At 40.2% G+C, this 19,740-nt stretch overlaps 2 protein-coding genes across 2 annotated transcripts; one reads left to right on the top strand and one right to left on the bottom strand.

Annotated features, from left to right (window-relative positions):
• Positions 1–522: 522 nt before the first annotated feature.
• LOC139942111 (atypical kinase COQ8B, mitochondrial-like) lies at positions 523–10,348 on the bottom strand. The gene is made up of 16 exons (XM_071938817.1): positions 10,244–10,348; positions 8,609–8,844; positions 7,981–8,138; positions 7,506–7,719; positions 6,940–7,006; positions 6,266–6,334; positions 5,892–6,008; positions 5,231–5,316; positions 4,745–4,885; positions 4,128–4,209; positions 3,428–3,521; positions 2,771–2,912; positions 2,421–2,528; positions 1,942–2,007; positions 1,355–1,441; positions 523–801 (listed from the first exon to the last, which is right to left on the bottom strand). The coding sequence occupies exons 2-16, from the start codon at positions 8,813–8,815 to the stop codon at positions 529–531; spliced, it is 1,911 nt and encodes a 636-aa protein (XP_071794918.1). The 5' UTR covers positions 8,816–8,844; positions 10,244–10,348; the 3' UTR covers positions 523–528.
• Positions 10,349–10,553: 205 nt separating this feature from the next.
• Positions 10,554–19,537, top strand: LOC139942105 (uncharacterized). Its single transcript, XM_071938803.1, has 3 exons — positions 10,554–10,615; positions 11,783–15,362; positions 16,541–19,537. Exons 1-2 carry the CDS (start codon positions 10,610–10,612, stop codon positions 15,314–15,316), a joined length of 3,540 nt encoding a protein of 1,179 aa, XP_071794904.1. The 5' UTR covers positions 10,554–10,609; the 3' UTR covers positions 15,317–15,362; positions 16,541–19,537.
• Positions 19,538–19,740: the final 203 nt, after the last annotated feature.

Raw genomic sequence — 19,740 nt, 5'->3', positions numbered from 1 at the left:
CATAGAAATATGGTGCAGTGTGAGTGTGATGCATGATTGGACTGCGCATTATTAAACCAATGACAGTGCATGATACGTTTGCCCATCCCAGCGCCTTTGGTTAAAGCAAGGCGCTGGGGACGAGTGAACCTGACCCCCATTAATTCATTGGCCTTCTCGTCTTGGAGAAACCACACTCTGAACCAAACTTCATAGAGTTGCTCAAGAACAAGGAGTAGCTAAGCACATGTTACATGTACAACTAAAAACTGGTATCCTGTGTTCAATGTCATAAAGCTGTTTTAGCAAAAAACACTGCTTCAGCAAAAAAATGAGTGGAGCACCAGTTGCAACAATGTAAACTTGATGTAATTTTGACTGGTAACCTGTTCTGTTAAGCAACACTTTTCTGTGCTTAGCAAGTTTTTATGCTGACAGGCTTTATGAAATTGAGCACAGACCATTTCTGCTATAAAGCAGAAAAATGCTAAGCAATACTTCTTTCTTAAGGAGCTCTATGAAATTAATTGGGCTCTGTGAAAAACTTCTTCAATCAAACTGATACTTCGAGTAGATAACATCAAAGAGCTCCTTGCATTGAATCTTGGCGCCTAGTTTAGTGCACAGTAGGAAGGCACCGGACATCTTTCTGTGTAATGAGTAGCTCTCCTCTGGGGGCGGAGCTAGTCTGTGATTGAGCATAACTGGGAGGATGGACTGAATACGTCGAGTCGTGTCTTGTTTTGTGAAATCAAACGGCTCACTCTGTGAAAATGGCTCTCCAAGGATCATAACTGCATCTACATGAGCTTTCTCCATTACCTAGAAATAGACAAACATATGGCAAGAAGAAACAATCAACGTTATTAGAAAAAGATGACACATTAGAATGTGGGCAAGCTTCTTGTCATGCTTGTGTGAGTTTGCAAATTGAGACACCTATAAGTTTTCTTCCTTTGTATATTAAAAGTAGGGTCATACTTTGGCAAGTACTCAAAAAGCAAATGACCATACAAACTTGCTTGGTAAGAAACTATTCTGAGGAAGGGTTCCCTTTGATTAAATCATTTTTCACCAAATACTATTTGAATCTGAGAAATGATTCATGCATGAATCATTTATTGTTCCTCTGAGGGGTTGGTATCTGTCCGTGAATGCTGCAGAAATGTAACAGTCATGTCATTTTCTTATGGTCAGGAGCACCTTATTGCTTGCGACCAGTTACTGGGACAACATGTTTTTTGTGTGCCTGGAAGAAGGGTGCTAAGCTTTCTTGCCGAGCACCCCACAAAGTGTTCCGGACAACTTTTGATCGATTTTAAGTTTTAATATGATTCAGTGATCCACAGTTCAGGATGATGAAATGTCACGCTACCTTTGACTCGTATCCGGTGAGAAATCCAAGTTTCTTTGAATATTCTAAAACGTCTTCCCTGTTTCCTGACGAAGCTCCTTTGATCACCTACAAACAAACAAAAATTAATAATAATAATAATACTGGGTTCTTATAAAGCGCTTTATCACGAATCAAAGGTGTCAGTATTTTTCCTGCAAGGTATCTGGAGCTGTTTTTTGAAGTATGATACCTATTCCTTCATAGCACTGTGTAATGGTTTACAAGGTGATGTGGCGCAGTATGCTGCCGATCAGAAACAGGAACACAGGGCGACCCCCTTTCTCTTTGCGATAAGCGCACTGGGTTCTTATGTGTTCATTACACTAGATTCGGGACTAATGGCTTAACATAACATCCGAAGGACGCAGCAATAATGGTTTAAAGTGTTTAGCTTAACGACACAAGTGTCATGACCGGGATTCAAACCGCCAACCCAACGACTACCAGAACTTGAATTTGATGCTCTTAGCCGCGGCCATGACACCTTACAACCCACATCAATGACTGTGATCATTCAATGCATATTGGTTGATCCCCACTGTACATTTATTTCTCACTAGTCTTACCTTGATATAATCATCAACAAATGATTTGGGGAAATCTCTGGAAGCTCCAAAGTCAATCAAGGCCAACTGTGAATGAAAAACACAAAAATTATTGCAATTATTTAAATATTTCTACAATGAGAAATTAAAAAACCTAGAGCCAACACGTCTCCCAAAAGAGTTACAACCGCAAGTATACTGGTCTTACTTTCTCATAATCCACACCATGCAAAGCTTCAAACATCATTTAAAGGAATAGACCCTTCCCATGAAATATGTAAATTGCACATAGCGCGTGCGCACTAGCATTAACATGTTGGTTGGCAAAAATGAGGGAACATCGCGCTGTTTTGTACACAGCCAATGGCTGCGTGACACATACGCGATTGTGCGTCTGCTTAGTGCACAACTCTATGGCGTTTGCCAACCAATAGGGTCTCTACGCATGCGTGAATGTAGTTAGCATATTTCATGGGAAGGGTCCATTGATATTGACTTACCTTGCCAGTGTGTTGATTGTACAAAAAGTTGGACCAGTTCGGGTCTGTCTGCATAAACTGCCATTCAAACACTTCCTTTAAGCACAATCTCAAGATATTCCTACAGATCTACAAGAAAAAAACACAAAGTATGTCATTAAACAAATAAGGAGCATCAAGCTTTTGTTTGACGAGAACCATCTCAAAGGTACCCATTTACCCCTGGGTGAAGAGAAGCAATTACAGCTCAAGGACACAAGTGTCATGACCGGGATTCGAACCCACACCCCCACCAGAACTTGAGTCCGATCCATTAAACCCCTTGGCCATGATACGTTTTTAAAAAGGAGTAGAATTTTTCTTGCACTTACATCATTTCTAGTTTCTTGATCCAAGTCCACAGCCTTATCTAACGATACCCCATCCACTAACTCTGTAGTCAGTATCTGCTTAGTAGATAACTCTGGTATGACCTCAGGGACTATTAAATCAGGGTCATCTCTCAGAACATTCCTAAATCATCAAACAAATGAAGAAAAGTTAGGATCATCATTAGTTGTAATAGCAGGTAGTAGAGACCGTTGCCGACACACGTTCATTGCTATGCACAGTGCATTCCGCAAGTTCACAGAACAAGAGGGCTTTCATGTTAAAACCTGCGTCGGTACTCACACATTCGGTTTGCGCAGTTTTCAACACAATCTTATTTTATCATATCAAGGTTATTGAGGCGCACACATGTTGTTTAGGATATCTCTGCCTGTGAGTTTATTGACACAAATACTGATAAAATTGTACAGGTTCTTGTTCAAAAAGTATTGGAAAACAGTGTTTAATGTGATCATGGAAGCAATCTCTCTGCTCTTCAGCATTTTGGATAATTACAAGTATTGTTTCCCACCAGTGGTACCACATGATCAAGAGCAATGCTCGTTTTTGTGGGCCTTCCAAATTTGGCATGAGATATTTCCTATTAAATTTTTCGATCTCTATTGAATCATGTGGTAGTCTTCCAGAACTAAATATACCTGAATTTACGACTCCACTCTGCTTCTCTGGTGTAATCAACTTCCCAAGCTAGCTCTCTACGGGCAACATCAACAGCATTCTCAACATAAAGACCTTATCAAATAACCAAGGAAATTAAATATTATCAATATTAAACACAGTATTTCTTCATCAAGGGATTAGCACCCAATTTCTTAGAGCTGCTCAAGCACACAAATATAAGTGAGCTCAAAATAATTATACCAACCAGAATATGATCAGGTGAGGTTTGTGGTAGCACCGTGTGTAAATCTCTTTTAAATAGTGCTGGTTCTGAGAAGAACTGGTGGTTGACAACTCAACCATTCTTCTTTGTTGCTCCCAAATTGTGGAACAGCCTCCCAGTACGCATCAGAAATTGTAACTCTTTGCCATTGTTCAAAAAATCTCTTATCACTTATTTGTATCGGATGTAATATGTTGTAGTTACATTCCATTGGTTTTGCTGTTTTCAGCGCTTTGATCTCAATGAAAAGGCGCTTTACAAATGCACTGTTGTATGTATGTATGTATGAATGTATGTATTTATTTCAATCAGTATGCTCTGATCGTCTTCAGGGGAATGCTGGACTCTGTTGCTAGATGCTGATTAAGTACTGCCTCTGTGCCAACCACAAGGTCTTTTCAGAAGCAACACGACTCAAAGACATGTAAGAGGACGAGGATGGAGAAAGATTGTACCTTCAGGAAGAACATTCCAGACTTTCATGATGGCCATCAGGTTGTTTATGTCACTGTCAATACCCTCACCTACACCAGGATACTGGGGAAAAAAATCATTCCACAATCAGCTTAACGTACATCCTAGATCAAAGCTGTTTTGTGTTTCCTAGGGGGAGAAACTGGAAAGCCCTTTTGGTAAAGGATAGATAAGAACTTTATTATCCCACACTGAGGAGAACCAACGCATAACTATAATCACAAGGCCCTAGCCGGGAATCGAACCAGTGCCAGAGTAGTGAGAGGCAAGCACATTATCCACTAGGGTCTTCTTTATGCACAAGTTAACATATTGGGTCGATACGTGGGAATTGTGTGCCAATACGTGCAAATCTCAGCCTACATGTTTCAACAACAAAAATTAAATTAAAATTTCACAATAAATCAAAGATAAAACTATATAGAATTCTCCAGAGTGTAAAGTAGGGCTTTTCAAACAAAGATAAGCACCAAGAAGAAAACATTCCAAAGGCATTGTTTCAATACAGGGTGCTTCAGCAAAACATAAAAATGTATACTTTTACATATGTAAGTGTGACAACAACCTCGCCCACTAGCCACTCATCCTAGACGCCTACCTGTATCTTCATAGCCACTTCCTTTCCATCATGCGTTGTAGCAAGATGGACTTGACCAATTGATGCAGCAGCGAATGGTTTGTCTTCAAATGATGCTACTTTACTCCTCCAGTCCCCTCCTAACTCATCCTTTAAGACTCTCTGAAATCAATCAAACGCAGCAAATCAAGTTGGCCACAAAAACTCAGAAAATTTACGTTCTTTTCGATGAGGGGGCTGTGTTTAATTAAATAATTTGGGTCATAAAAATGTACATGAAAATTACCAGATAAAGCCAAATAGAATGCTTCAGATTGGATGAACAGTTAATCTGCCTGTTTCATTCTGGCTCCTTTCTTTAACGGAGCTTTGTGAAAATCAGGTTTCGTACTTGCAGGCTTTATGAAATAGGGTCCAGATGAATTACTTCATTCTCAGGACTTGGAAGTGTAACATTAAATTAACAAATTGGACAGATAAGGATATACAAATTGTTTGGGTTATTACCTCCATCTGCCAGGCTGGCATAAAATCAGCACTCTGTCGGACTCTGTCAAATACTCTCTGCAGCTCAGGACTGATTAGTGCATTATCTGCCGAAAGGAAAACGTGGTTAGATGGGATTTGAGGCATTGCATAATGAGGTATCAATATACATTTGGTTTGCGGTAACACCATGTGTTTATATAATACCGCAGAGTAGATTTCAGAATGTCAGTACCCGCTGCTAAAAACATGAATTTGAACTGCCTCTAACGACCGAGAACTCTAGGTGGTCTAGTTGGTCAGGCATCTGCTCTAGACTAAAATGGCCAAGGTTGTGGGTTCGAAGTCCATCTGAGCAATATTTTGTATTTATTGACCAAACCAACAGCAGACGAGCCGCCAATTACAGGAAAGGATAATACACAAATTAAAATTATTCATATAGACTATATAAAATAATATGTATGTACAAAGTTAAAAATTAAAATAGAAAGAATAGGAAAGAAAATTGAAGTAAAACTTGAGAAATAAAATAAATTAAAATTGGGAACAGAAACAAATGAACATGACGAATGTGTGATAAAAAAAATGCCCTGATTATACAGTGCCAATTCCAACACACCCTTATCCTCTTGAAGCAAGTTAGTTTTAAGGAGTGTCTTGAAAACACATCTCTGCTTACCTTGTATGCTAAGCATCTGACCAAGCTTAAGAGCAGCACCCCTCACTCTACATAACGTATCAACGATACGCTCAGCATTAGCTTCTGATAATAGTACACTCCCATCAAACTTGCCATCTGTATCAAATTAAGGTAAAATAAAAATAAACTTCAAAAATTGTTTACATTTAGTCTCTGGCTTTTATAGTGACGTTACAATAAGATTGTTTGTTTGTTTTTACAGAGTAGTAATAAATATTAGCAATAATCACAGATTTGATATAGCGCTTTTACACCCAATGGGCATTTTAAACGTTCGTTATTTTTTCTAAAGGTACATGTATACAGACCTATGTTTAGAACTACAAGATTGGATAATCCAAAATGTTTCTTACTTTCTTTAAGTCCAAAACTTCTTTTGGCTTTCTCGGCTAAGGCCCCCACACCCAAACCTGCTGCTAAACCTGTGAAGCAAGACAAAACAAATAAATAAGGCAACCTAGTTTTCCAGCTCACAGTTCATTCTTAAATAGTGCCCTTGCATATAACGTCATCAGCTTCACAGCACCCTCACTAGATCTTTATCATGCTGCCTCCATCTTGGTCATGCTCCTTGTATCGAAAAACAATAATGAATGCTAATAATCATTATGCAAATAGGAACCATACTATTTTGTTCTTCCAGCCTCGGAATGGTCAAATGTCAAGATGGCTGCACCGCGATAAAGGTCGATGAGGTCAAAGGAATACAATTAAGGAGGCTATCTGGTTGTTCTCAAGCATGCATTCTCTATTTGTAAGATGACGCACAAAGAGCCATTCCAACAGCTTTATTCCCTGTCATGCCTGTACTGCATCTCTTTGGAACTCCTTGCCTGGTGCATGTTTGCCTCCATCTGCAACCTGAACTGTTTTAAGAGGAATATCAATCGCTTCCTTCAGAGTATTTTTTATCTCAAATGTTTCCTTCTTGTGGCCCCTTAACAATGAGTGGCCTTGTTTGGGGCAAACTTGCATTAAACAAATTATAAATTGCTGACTCTATATCCATCAATTATACGTATCTTACCTCCGAAGTTCCAGACTCTACCAAGCCGAGACGAAGGAACTGTCCGCTCTTTAGCTCTGTCACTCAACTAAGGTAATAACAAATTAAAGGTTTAAGAAATAAATCAACAAATGGAGTAAATAAAAAGAATATCGGCAAATCAGGAGGTCAAAACGAATTTTTTTTTTTAATCAGAAAAAAAAACTTGATCTAAATTTTAAAAAAGAACATTACAAGTACCTGCTTATGATGGATGAAACAAGGCATAGCACAATAGACCGATCCATTAAGCTCCGCCCCATTGCATATTGACCAATCACAACCCATTACGCAACCAAAAGTCCAACAAAATAAGGTCCGACATGCGCGCGTGCATGCTTAGCACACGTGGCAGAGTTGTGCAGACTGGCATTGGAGAGGCTCATGCGTTCTTGCTCACACGTGCGCCGTGGGCGGAGCTTAATGGATCGATCTATAGTTGCATGCCTGTGGGGTGTAAAGCAACCATAGTGTGAAAAGGCCATCTGTTATTCCCCAGGGCAACCCCAGGGAATAGATAAGTGTGAAAGGGGAAAAAGAGTACTAACCTTGGGTCTGATTCTTGGACCTCTAGGTCTCGTTGGTGTTTTGGATGATTTTGCTTTCATTCTAAGCTTCTCAAGTTCTTCTTGGGTCATCCCGGTGGATGAATCATAATGAAGATATCTCCTATGGTCGTCACTGAACTGAGTTCTTGTGAATGTGTGCAGCTGTCTGGTTTGGTTCGGAGGTGTGCCGTTTGTTCTAGGTACTCCATTAACTCTGTGTACATATATGAAATATTATTATTACTAAGTAGGATTTGAAACTATGTAAGGTGGAAGGGCTAACCTACATGTACACATGATGTAGGCTTCAAAAATAATCGGGCTCCATAGGGGAAATTCTAACGACTGAGGTGCTCAACGAAGAAACTTGTTTACGGGCAGGAATAAAGGAAAGAACAAAAGAATGCTCCACAAGTTATTTTAAGAGTTTGTGTTTCAGTTTGAAATACCATGATACACAGTTACACAACCATACCTAGAGGAGGGATTAGAACTGGATGAAGTCTCCGGCACATCTTGGGAGGAAACACTTTCTGGTTGTGGCACATCGTCAATTGAGGATGATCCGGCGGAGTAAGCCCAACTTGTTGTATCTTCATCAGCAGCAGAGGCTGGGAATTCCTCAATGTTCTTCTGCAATGATAGAACGACTTATTAAAAACAGGGAGGGAATAATGGCTTCCGTTATCTGGTCTTGGCCTTGGTGCCCCTTCAAAAGGTTTGCCCAAAGGCGCTGAGACACAGAAGAAATAAATAAGTCATTGATGGTAGGCCTCCTGAAACAAGTGGACTTTTAGAAGTGCCTTGAATGTGTTGAATGATGTTGTGTCCCTGATGTGAATTGGAAGTTTGGGTCCATATACCAAGAAGGCTCAATCAGCAAGAATGATGTGGCCTGTTCTTTGGTAACAACATATGCGGGGAGGCAGGTCTATGGACCACAGTAACTATTTTGCTTTTGTTTCTCCTAGCCCATCTGGAAGTATATTTGTACTGTCATGTATTGTTGAAATGGCTGAATAGATAATGAGAACGAGTTTGGGGGTATTGGCAAACAAATTCTTGCTTAGCAGCTTTATGCAATTAGGCCCTTATACGCTTACCTGTGAGGAGCTTATCTTTGATGCATACACCATGGCGTTGCTAATCGTCTCCTCTGCCTTTGTTTGGATCTTTTCAGTGGTGGATCTTAGGCTACAATTACTCCATACTTGACTGCAGTCTTTACTCTGCGTATCCACGAAGGCTCTGGCAACCAGACTGAACCCACGCAACGCTTTTATGCAGTCTGTTAACCTAGTCTGTGCCATGATGAGTCTGGTACCTTTACCTTTTATTGCTGTAAAACAAAAAAAATACCCTATAATAAATTGGTTATAACTCTCTTCAAGGCCTCAATCTGTCAGTAATTTCAAACGATTACATTTAACAACCAATTACTGTAGATTAAAAACGTCACATTTGTCAAGTTTGGGCGTAATACTTTACAGAGGCAGCGAAGGGGATTGTCTCAATGCCCCCTGGTCATTGCCTTGGTGCCCTTGAAATACTCCAGTGGAAATTTACAATTTCTTTTATGATGCCTTTTTATTACGAGAAATTGCCAGTGGTGCCCTTGTCCTTTCAAAATCGAAGCATACAGGCCTGCAAGTCTTTGAAAAGTTGATGACTACCAATAAAGATTTAAGTAAAAACCAATCTCTTTTGAAATGAATGGGAATCATCATATAACCATCTTCACCTGTACCTGCCTCCTCCACCTTTTCACTCATTTTAACAACCCAAATTATATTTTACCTCAATGGTTTAATACAACTGGTGGTCAAATTCAGCATCATTTCCCAAAGAGCATCAACAATATTTAGAAATTATAAGAAGTTTAAAAAAATGGAGAAGTACAAAAATGAGTGAATGCTAATTAAATCATTGCAAACTGGGTTCTTGAATGAAGTAAAATGCTAGACCCAGTAACTTTGACGCTGTACTTTGTTTAAAATAACATTGAAACCGTCCGTACTAAAGCGATTACTCCATCAAGCATCAAGAAACATCTGCGTGAGTCATTTTGACATCTGCAGTCGTAGTACGAACATGATGAGCCTCGCCAGATGCCAACATTTCGGGGGGAAAACAGAGTACTAACTTAACTAGGGTCGGAACACAACAGCAGCACCCAAGTCATAATTGGGTAGTAAAACAGGTATGCGATGGGAACAAACAAGCCTACCCCATTTTAAATCTCATTAATTTGATTTTCTGTAGACTGTGTCTGTGTGTGTCACTGTCGTGTTTGTTTCAATATTATTAATTATTAGTTAGCTGGTTATTACATTAGGGCCAAAACACAACAACTTAACATTGTATTTTTATTGTATTTCGTAACCTGCCCTTGTTAATAAAAAAATAATAACAACGTTACAAATACACAAGCAAGGAAGCCAAGTACACAACATTACTGTAAACATGGTAAGAAAAAAGCAGACCATGGAGGTTGATTAAAAGTAATCATTGAGGTGTTTACTGCTGCCTATCACTATGACGTAACGATTCCCAAGTATTACGTAACACCAATATGATCCAGCCTTCATTCAGCATTCCCACACCAGCAGAATGCAGGCAAACGAACAAGACCAAAAAATTAAAACATGACGTAAAAAAACAGTTTTAAAAACAGAAGAAAATATGCACGGAATACAAAATCATGCCATCATTCATCAGAATGTCTTAAAAGCACCTACCTTGAGCTTCAAATCAATGAAACACTGAAAATTTTGACGAAAACCATGGATTAAATCCCACAACTGCGGAGTTGTTTTGGAACTTTTGGTTTCTTTCGAGCATGAAGTGTACGTTGTGTAATCGCTAAAAACTCCCAGACTTCCAATAGTAAATTATATGGTTGTTTTAACAAACATTTTGGGTACCATGCTAAAAACTAACGTTTACCGAGCGAGAGAGGGCGCTCGTTAAAGAAACTTGGCGCACACACTCGGCACCCAGTCTTCTTTTATTGTAACATACCCGTTTTCAGAAATAAGGTACCCGACTAAAAACTTAAAGGACTTGCGAGACGAAGAAGGCAGTAAAAGAACTTTTGCTCCAAAATGAAGGTTTGTTTTTCTTATTAAAGGAGGGAAGTGATAGTATGAATGTGGTTTTGCAGCGAGACAAATAGACACTGTGGAGCAGTGTACAAATATCACTTAGAATTAGGTTCCAGCCAGTCCAGCGCAGGTTGTGTTTTGTATGGAAACCACACCACCCAGTCATCGCCCCTCATAAAATGATAAAATCGCCCCTCCCCCCCCCCCCCGAGACAAAGTTGCCCTCCTTCACTTGTATTTATTTTACAACTGGAGGGGGGGGGGTCTGCTGATAGGACGGTTAGATGTTTTTAAATTGAATTGAAGCTTCCCTGTTTAATTAATTTAATGTTCCGAAATTGTTTTGTTTTTCTATAATTTTTTGTGTTCACTGTCCATCACTGTCCCACTGTCGTCCCACTGTCTGATTGACATTGTCCCACTGTCGTCCCACTGTCTGACTGACACTAACAAAGTAACGCCAACACCAACGCCAACGGCAATGTGACAGCTTTAGAGAAGTTAAAAGCATTACCCCACAAAGACAACAAACAAACACCATAACAATAAACAAAACAAACACATGCAAAAGAATGGGAGACTTATGGGGCGCTGGAACATAGTGTGTGTGCGCACATGTACAGTATTGTGTAAGTCTCACATTGTGTTATAATAATAATAATAAAAATAATAATTGAAGTCTTGTACATGTTGTATAGCGCCAGTATCCGCCAATGCAGGCGCTCATGGCGCTTGGTAAAAAAATCCGCATTCTAGTCAGCTGAGCTCCAAGTGCACTAATAATAATAAGACTTGTAATGCGCATATATCCACCCTGCTGGGTGTTCAAGGCACAGTAAAACCAAAAACAAAACACAAACAAAACACAACACAAAGATATCTTATAAAAAAGTTATAGTCATTATGCTCTGTGGTCAAATTCAAATATCCATATAAAAATAATGTCAAGGCAATGATTAATCGGGCATGTTGAACAGATGTGTTTTGAGTGCTGATTTGAATGTACCAGTTGTGACAGCTGCCCGGACATAATTGGAAATTGACCATTCCATATCGTTGCTGCTGCGACTTGAAATGAACGCTCTCCCCAAGAGTTGCGTGCCCTTTGCAGTATTCAGAAATATTACCTTAACAATAAAGCTAATTTATGGTTATTTTTATTTATCTTTTTAGAGTGGCAAATCAGAAACCTCTAAAGCAGGAGCCTCTCAGCCTACCATCTTAACACCTGCAAGAATCAAACATGAAATCAACCTGTTGAAAGCATTCCATGCAATGGAAGAGGGCATGTCAGTTTCCGAAGCATCCAAGCAGTTTGGTTTTCCCGAAGAGTCACTTCAGGTTTGGACCGTAACGAAGATTCCCATCAACCAAGGAAGACCTCAACGGTCCTGCAACCAACACAGTGTCCCACCGACGGCAAAGCGTAAGCACATGCAGTACAATAAAGCTAGTTTAGTGAAAGCTATGCAGGCAACAAAAGACGGCATGAACGCTTTGAGAGCTTCCAAGCTGCATGGTGTACCAGTTTCTACACTTTATGATTGGATCAGAAGAAATGGCACAGGATCAACACGGCGGGACAAGGGTAGAAGAATTGATGCAGTGAATCGTAGAAAAACTCAAAAATCCTCCAAGTCTACAACCTCATCGAATGCAACATATAAGCGCATGCACTATGGTAAAGCAAAGTTAGTGAAAGCGGTCCAGGCAATAAAAGACGGAATGACCATCTGCAAAGCTTCCAAGCTGTATGGTGTCCCAGCTTCAACACTTCGTGATTGGATCACTCAGCGTTCAAGGGCTAAAAAAATCTCTCCACCCACTGCCTCACAGAGTGCTAGAAACCAGTATGCTGAGGTCAATACAGTGGATGCACTTATGGCAATACACAAAGGCTCCACCATTTTCAAGGCATCTCGGCAGTTTAATGTCCCAAAATCAACACTTCATGACAAGATACAAGGTATTATTAGGATTGACAGTACAAAGCATCAACAATCCTCCGTGCGTACAAATGTAAAGACACCAAAAACTCAGTACTACAATGAGATCAAGTTGGTCAATGCATTCCGTGCTATACCAGATGGCTTGACAGTTTACAAAACAGCCAGGCAGTGTGACGCCCCAAAATCAGCACTTCGTCTGAAGATCAAAAAGCAGCCTGGTGTTCAAACATCATCACTTTGTGACCAGACGAAACATGTAGGTAGCGTTAAGAATGACAGCACAAAACCCATGGTGTTGAAGGCTAAGCGAAAACATAGTACGTACGATCAGGACAGTTTGGTTCAGGCCTTCAAGCTTACACAAGAAGGCACACGTGTTAGCCAAGCAGCCAGGCAGTATGGAGTCCCAGACTCGACACTTCGTGACATGATCAACAAGCAGCGTGGTGTCCAAAAATCAAAACTTTGTGACCAGACGATATGTAACGGTAATAATGACAGCACAAAACGTAAACAATCCTCCAATCCCATGGTGTCGACGTCTAAGCAAAAACATAGTACGCATGATCAAGACAATTTGGTTCAGGCCTTCAAGCTTACACAAGAAGGCACACATGTTCGCCAATCAGCCAGGCAGTTTGGTGTCCCAGACTCGACACTTTGTAACGTGATCAAAAAGCAGCGGGATGTCCAAAAACCAACACTTTGTGACCAGACGATAGGTAACGTTAAGAATGACAGTACAAAACCCATGGTGTTGACGTATAAGCGAAAACACAGTACGTACGATCAGGTTGATTTGATTCAGGCCTTCCAAAGTACACAAGAAGGCACATCTGTTTACCATGCAGCCAGGAAGTATGGTGTTCCAGACTCGACACTTCGTGACATGATCAAACGTAATGCCATTGAGGATGCAAGCAGAGGCCAAACGAATATATTCACAAGAGATCAAGAGCAAGAGATGGTCAACCACATCAAGCACATGGCTAATATTGGATATGAGTATTCAAAATCTGACGTCAAATTTCTCGCTGGAGATGTTGCAAATGCTTTAAAGATAAATCTCCAAGACAATAAACCACTCTGTGACATCATAGAGCAGGGTGACGTCTGGTATTCTGGTTTTTCAAAGCGTTGGCCAGACTTACAATTGGTATTAAAGCCCAATCAAGAGTCCGAAGCAAGATATGCCTCGCAAGACAAAACAGACAACTACTTAAAGGAATTAGCCTTTATCCTCGTCTCAAACGATTTGCTTGAATCTCCCAAATGCATCTATATCATTGATGGATATCTCCTCAGCAAAGAGCATTCTCCGCCAGAAAGTGCATCAAATGTCAGCAAAGAGAAAACTCCACCAGAAGGTGCGTCAAATGTCGGTGAAGAGAAAACTAGGCCAGAAAGTGCATCAAATGTCAGCAAAGAGAAAACTCCACCAGAAGGTGCGTCAAATGTCGGTGAAGAGAAAACTAGGCCAGAAAGTGCATCAAATGTCAGCAAAGAGAAAACTCCACCAGAAGGTGCGTCAAATGTCGGTGAAGAGAAAACTAGGCCAGAAAGTGCATCAAATGTCAGCAAAGAGAAAACTCCACCAGAAGGTGCGTCAAATGTCGGTGAAGAGAAAACTAGGCCAGAAAGTGCATCAAATGTCAGCAAAGAGAAAACTCCACCAGAAGGTGCGTCAAATGTCAGCAAAGAGAAAACTAGGCCAGAAAGTGCATCAAATGTCAGCAAAGAGAAAACTCCACCAGAAGGTGCGTCAAATGTCGGTGAAGAGAAAACTAGGCCAGAAAGTGCATCAAATGTCAGCAAAGAGAAAACTCCACCAGAAGGTGCGTCAAATGTCAGCAAAGAGAAAACTAGGCCAGAAAGTGCATCAAATGTCAGCAAAGAGAAAACTCCACCAGAAGGTGCGTCAAATGTCGGTGAAGAGAAAACTAGGCCAGAAAGTGCATCAAATGTCAGCAAAGAGAAAACTCCACCAGAAGGTGCGTCAAATGTCAGCAAAGAGAAAACTAGGCCAGAAAGTGCATCAAATGTCAGCAAAGAGAAAACTCCACCAGAAGGTGCGTCAAATGTCACCACTAAACCGGAAGCAGTTATTGAGCAGTCAGTGACCATCATTGGGGGAGGCAATGCCAGCGGTTATAACATTCCTCCGTATTTTGTAATCCCTTACAGATGGAAAGATACATATCTGGAGGGCTCTCCTTCAGGATCAGCCGGTGCTGACCAAGGCTGGAGTAACTCGGATGTCCTTAGGAACTATCTTCAGAAGCATTTTGCGAAGTATGCTTACAAAAAACGCAAGGGTACAAAGACATTGGTCCTGTATGACGGCAACAAGTACCACCTCTCTTTGCTAATGGCAGACTGGGCCAAGAAGAATCAGGTTATTCTCTTTCCGTTACCGCCGAAGGGAAGTCGGGTGACTGAGCAACAAGACGACGGGCTGTTGGGCTTGTTCAAGTCCATGTATTCCACTGAGTGTAAACTTCATCGTGCGAATAACCCCGACGCCCAAATTACGAAGCATAACTTTGCCAAACTGGCGGCCAAAACTTACTTGGTAGCGATGTCTCCATCCAAACTGAAAGCTGTATTCCACAATGCTGGTATATATCCATTTCCACATGTTCATGAATGCACCGGTGGAGATTTTCAGAATGCAACCGCTGCTGCCACCGTCTCTGTCTTGTCGGATGACGTCAAGGGGGAAGCGGAACGCCACAATTCAGGTGGCATGGATACCTAGATCCTGAAGTCTACCACCATCTCATCTCCCCTGCTTGACCCTTCAGGTATTGTATATTTTATTTAGTAAGATTTGAAACTTTGCATGGTGGAAATATGATATGGAAGGGTTTGCGGTAACACCATGTAATGACTATTGCGAATGAGTTGGGGTGGTTCTGAAAAGAACTGTTGTTTTAACTTGACGTTTCAATCAGTATGCTCTGATCGTCTTCTGGAGAAAAAAGAAAAGAACAAAAACAAGAAGACGTTCAGAGTGATTGAAACGTAATGTTAAACCAATGGTTCTTTTTAGAACCACCCCAACTCATTAGTCATAACATTTGGTTACCGCAAACCTTTCCATTTCTTTTATTTTATTGCTGCTTTGTTGCTTTGTTATTTCCCTTTCAGTATTTATTGTGTAACATGATTTTGAATGGTTTACTTTTTTATTGTACAGTACGCCTTTGGTCTGCGTTGCATTGTCTCACTTTTGAGGATATTAAATTTGCCTCTAGCTACCGGGCAATCTCAGTTGTCTAGTTGGTAGGACACTGCTCTAGAATTGCAAGGGTCGTTGGTTCAAATCCCACGCGAGTAATATGCCAGTGATATTTTGTTCACAGGACTCGGGGAAAGTACTGAGTTTACAGTGGTAACACACAACAGTGAAAAATAATAATAATATTATTTGTTATCCTCAATGCAAATTAAACATCTACAGGTTCATACTTTGGTTGTCACTTTTTCTAACTTTCTTGGTTCTCTGCATTTTAAAGGCACTGGATACTATTGGTAAATGCTCAAAATAATTGTTAGCATAATTTTTTTTTTTAATATTTGAATTTGGTTTTGAGACCACAGAATTTGATTTTGAAGTCTTGAATTAAAGTATCTGAAAGCACACAACTTTGATGGTTTTTTTTCTTCCATTATTATCTCGCAACTTTGACGACCAGTTGAGTTCAAATTTACACAGGTTCATTATTTTGTGCACATGTTGAGATACACCAAGTGAAAAGACTGGTCTATGACAATTACTGAAGGTGTCCAGTGTGTTAATTAAGGTAATGTCTATTTTTATCGTTACTTTATTGATTCGATCCTCTCTCTTTGACTCAATGTGTAATGTCTTTTGTTTTTATGGTTTAATATTTTAATTGTACGTTGTCACATGCCTTTGAACAGCTTTGTTTGTAATTGGTGCACTAAAAATTAATTGTTATCATTTATTATTTTTCAGTAAGCACCTCAAGTAGCATCTCGCCAGACGGTAGACCATAATCGGAAGTGGATAAGGCCAACCCCACCAGCCATCAAGCACTGCAGCAGCCTGATCCAAGTCAAATAGACCCAATGTGATAAGTGTGAACACTGGACTCATCTAGGTCTAATTTCATGGCTCTGCTACAGAAGCAGGGGCTTACGTCAATCGTGTTTCCCGCTTACACAGCTAGAGCAGAAATTTACTTGCACAGTAAGCGGATAATAGTGATCGTAAGCAGAGAGTTTAGCAGTAAGCAGAGCCATAAAATCAGGCCTAATTTAAATCCTTTTGTACTTATTATCAGTAATGCAGCCTGACAGTCTGCCCTTATGGCTGGGGCAACAGTCTACCCTCATGGCTGGGGCAACAGTCTGCCCTCATGGCTGGGGCAACAGTCTTCCCTCATGGCTGGGGCAACAGTCTGCCCTCATGGCTGGGGCAACAGTCTGCCCTCATGGCTGGGGCAACAGTCTGCCCTCATGGCTGGGGGAACAGTCTGCCCTCATGGCTGGGGCAACAGTCTGCCCTCATGGCTGGGGCAAGTAGAGATTCATGAGTTTCTGTTTACACGAGTCCCAGGCCTGGAATTTCACTGAGGTCATGGTCAATGTTGCCCTGGACTTGGCCTTGGTGCCCATTCAAAAGTCACCCAGATAAGGTTTTCCAATGGGAGTACCTTTGCAAAGTGAAAAAGGCCTGGCCCTTTCAAAGATGAAATTCCAGGCCCGGAGTGCAATATAGTTTGTTAGGCATTTTTGTGGTTTGGTTTTGGGTGGTTTTAATTTTTTGTATTGGTAACTATGGGTGCGTTCGTTTAGCTTCCCTGGGTCGACCCCGATGTGGTGCGTTTTTTTTTTCTAGGACAACCGTGGGTAGTTATCTGCACACGTTCGTCTTGGGAAAAAAAACTGCCACACACCGAGGTCGACCCGGGGGAGCTAAACGAACGCACCCATAAAGAGTGGATATTGGTACTTGATGAAAACCAATGTCATAATGCTTTGGAACAAAAGTTATTAGATTGGTTAATTATTCACAATGGTTGTTCTAAAAAACGGAAAATTATTTGGATGACTTCTTTTACATTTATAAACTCCAAGGACAGATTTGTTTATTCTGAACACTATTTGTGACTCAGCACTCAAAACCTTGAGCAATAATGTCTGAAAGGTGCTTTGAAGTTCAAACATTGAGTAGTTGGTGAGTGTGAATTAAATCTGCCCCTTGAACAAGATGGCGTACAAAAGATCTCTAGATATTATTCCGACAAAACAGCAGTTGTTTTCTTTGTAAGTTTTAAAGTTACCAGCCAAGGATGAAAATACTAGTCAAGAAAGTTGGGTCTATGGGGTCTTAGCTCTTAGGTGGTTTCTGCCTTGCTGGACAAAACTTAGAGGTAAAATTTCCTCCCGCGGTCAAACATAAACAACTTGTATCTGTGAAGTTATTATTTATAGGCACTGGACACATTTGGTAATTGTCAAAGACTAGTATTCTCACTTGTTGTCTTCAAAGTTGCTAGAGAGTAATGAAAGGAAAAAACTCCTTGATGCACAAATTTGTGTGCTCTCAGATATATTATAAGGCTTCTGGCCTGAAGTCTTTTAAAATAAATATTTATCAATATAAACCACAAGGGAAACTGGCTGGGTAAATTTTTGAAATGATTTTGGGGTTGAACAAAGAATTGACTAGAGTGGGATTCGAACCAACGACCTCCGGATTAACCCCCGAACAAAGATATTGACAAAATAGGGACACTGCCAATATAGGGCTAGATAGCTCAGTTGGTAGAGCGCCGGCACGTTAATCCGGAGGTTGTTGGTTCGAATCCCACTCTAGTCAATTCTTTGTTCAACCCCAAAATCAAAATAAATATTTGAATGAGAAATTACCTCTTTCTCAAAAACTACATTACTTCTCTCAGAGGGAGCCCTTTCTCACAATGTTGTATACTATCAACAGCTCTCCATTGCTTGTTACCAAGTAAGTTTTTATTCTAATACGTATTTTTAGTAATTACCAATAGTGTCTACAGCCTTTAATGCATGAATTTTATTTATATTTTTATCTTTTTGGATAAGTCAAAAGCACAGCTGACCCGCTCAGAGGATTGGCAAAAGGCATGTAAATACTTTGTAGCTATACTTTTTAAGAACTAAACAAAAACTTGGTTTGTTTATCACTTCTGGGCGTTACTCAAAGAAACAAATGTCTGTACCTCTACTGCAGCGTTATTTTGCAAAGTGTTTGTGAGATTAGGCTATAATTTACAGAAGGGAAAAGGCCTGGCATCAGGGATTACTCAATAAACCTTAAAAAGAGAGATTACAAGTAGACATTCCAGTACCCTCTGTCCATCTTTCTACAGGGGAAACAATTAGAAAGTCCAGGTGGGTCACACACTTATTTTCCACTCACTAAAGCAAACTAAGGGGGCTAGAAAACTATGTCTTCATATTGCTGGTATAAGTGGTTCAATAATAAGTGTTTGTTTAGCTCAATTAATTTTAATTATGATCTGAGAATAGTATTGATCTCTATGCCAATTGGGAAGTGCGGTGAACAGAGCTATCAAAAAATGAATGAGCGGTTAGGATGAAACGAATAAGTTTTTTTTTAAGTTTTTTTTTTAAACTCTACAAAAGTTTATGCCACCTTTGGAGTCAAAACTTGGAAAACTTTGGGGCTGTAGCAGATAGGCACTGACAAGATTCCAATTTTGTCCAGAAATTACAGTACGTGTTGGTGGAAAACTTCCTTTGAAACATAATTCTGCCTGAAATGCTTTTTGAGAAATGAGCGAAACAATTGCTCCAAAATTTTATGCATGGAAACTGAAATCAGATCAGGGGGTTTCAGTATTTACTTGTGACTCTGGTGAACAGTTGAGCCAAGTTTGCACAGTTTTGTTGCTTGTGATCGTAAAGTTTGGAAACTGATCTACGACAGTTTCCTTTGAATAAATGTTTATTTGACTGACGTCTTAAGTTTTGAAAACTCAGTTATTTATTGTGTCGGTTTGTTTAAATGACAATGTCACTAGTTTCTCTGATGAACACCCCCCCCCCATCCTCCCCCTCTATATGTAACCTTTTTTTCCTTGAGAAAAATTATTAATGGTAATGGTTAGGATTTGAAAAATTTGTATGGTTGAAGTTTGGTATTGGCAAGAT

The sequence above is a fragment of the Asterias amurensis genome, chromosome 1, assembly GCF_032118995.1.
Source record: "Asterias amurensis chromosome 1, ASM3211899v1".
NCBI lineage: Eukaryota > Metazoa > Echinodermata > Asteroidea > Forcipulatida > Asteriidae > Asterias > Asterias amurensis.
The sequence above is the reverse complement of the archived record's forward strand: the minus strand, read 5'-3'. Positions and strand labels throughout refer to the sequence as shown.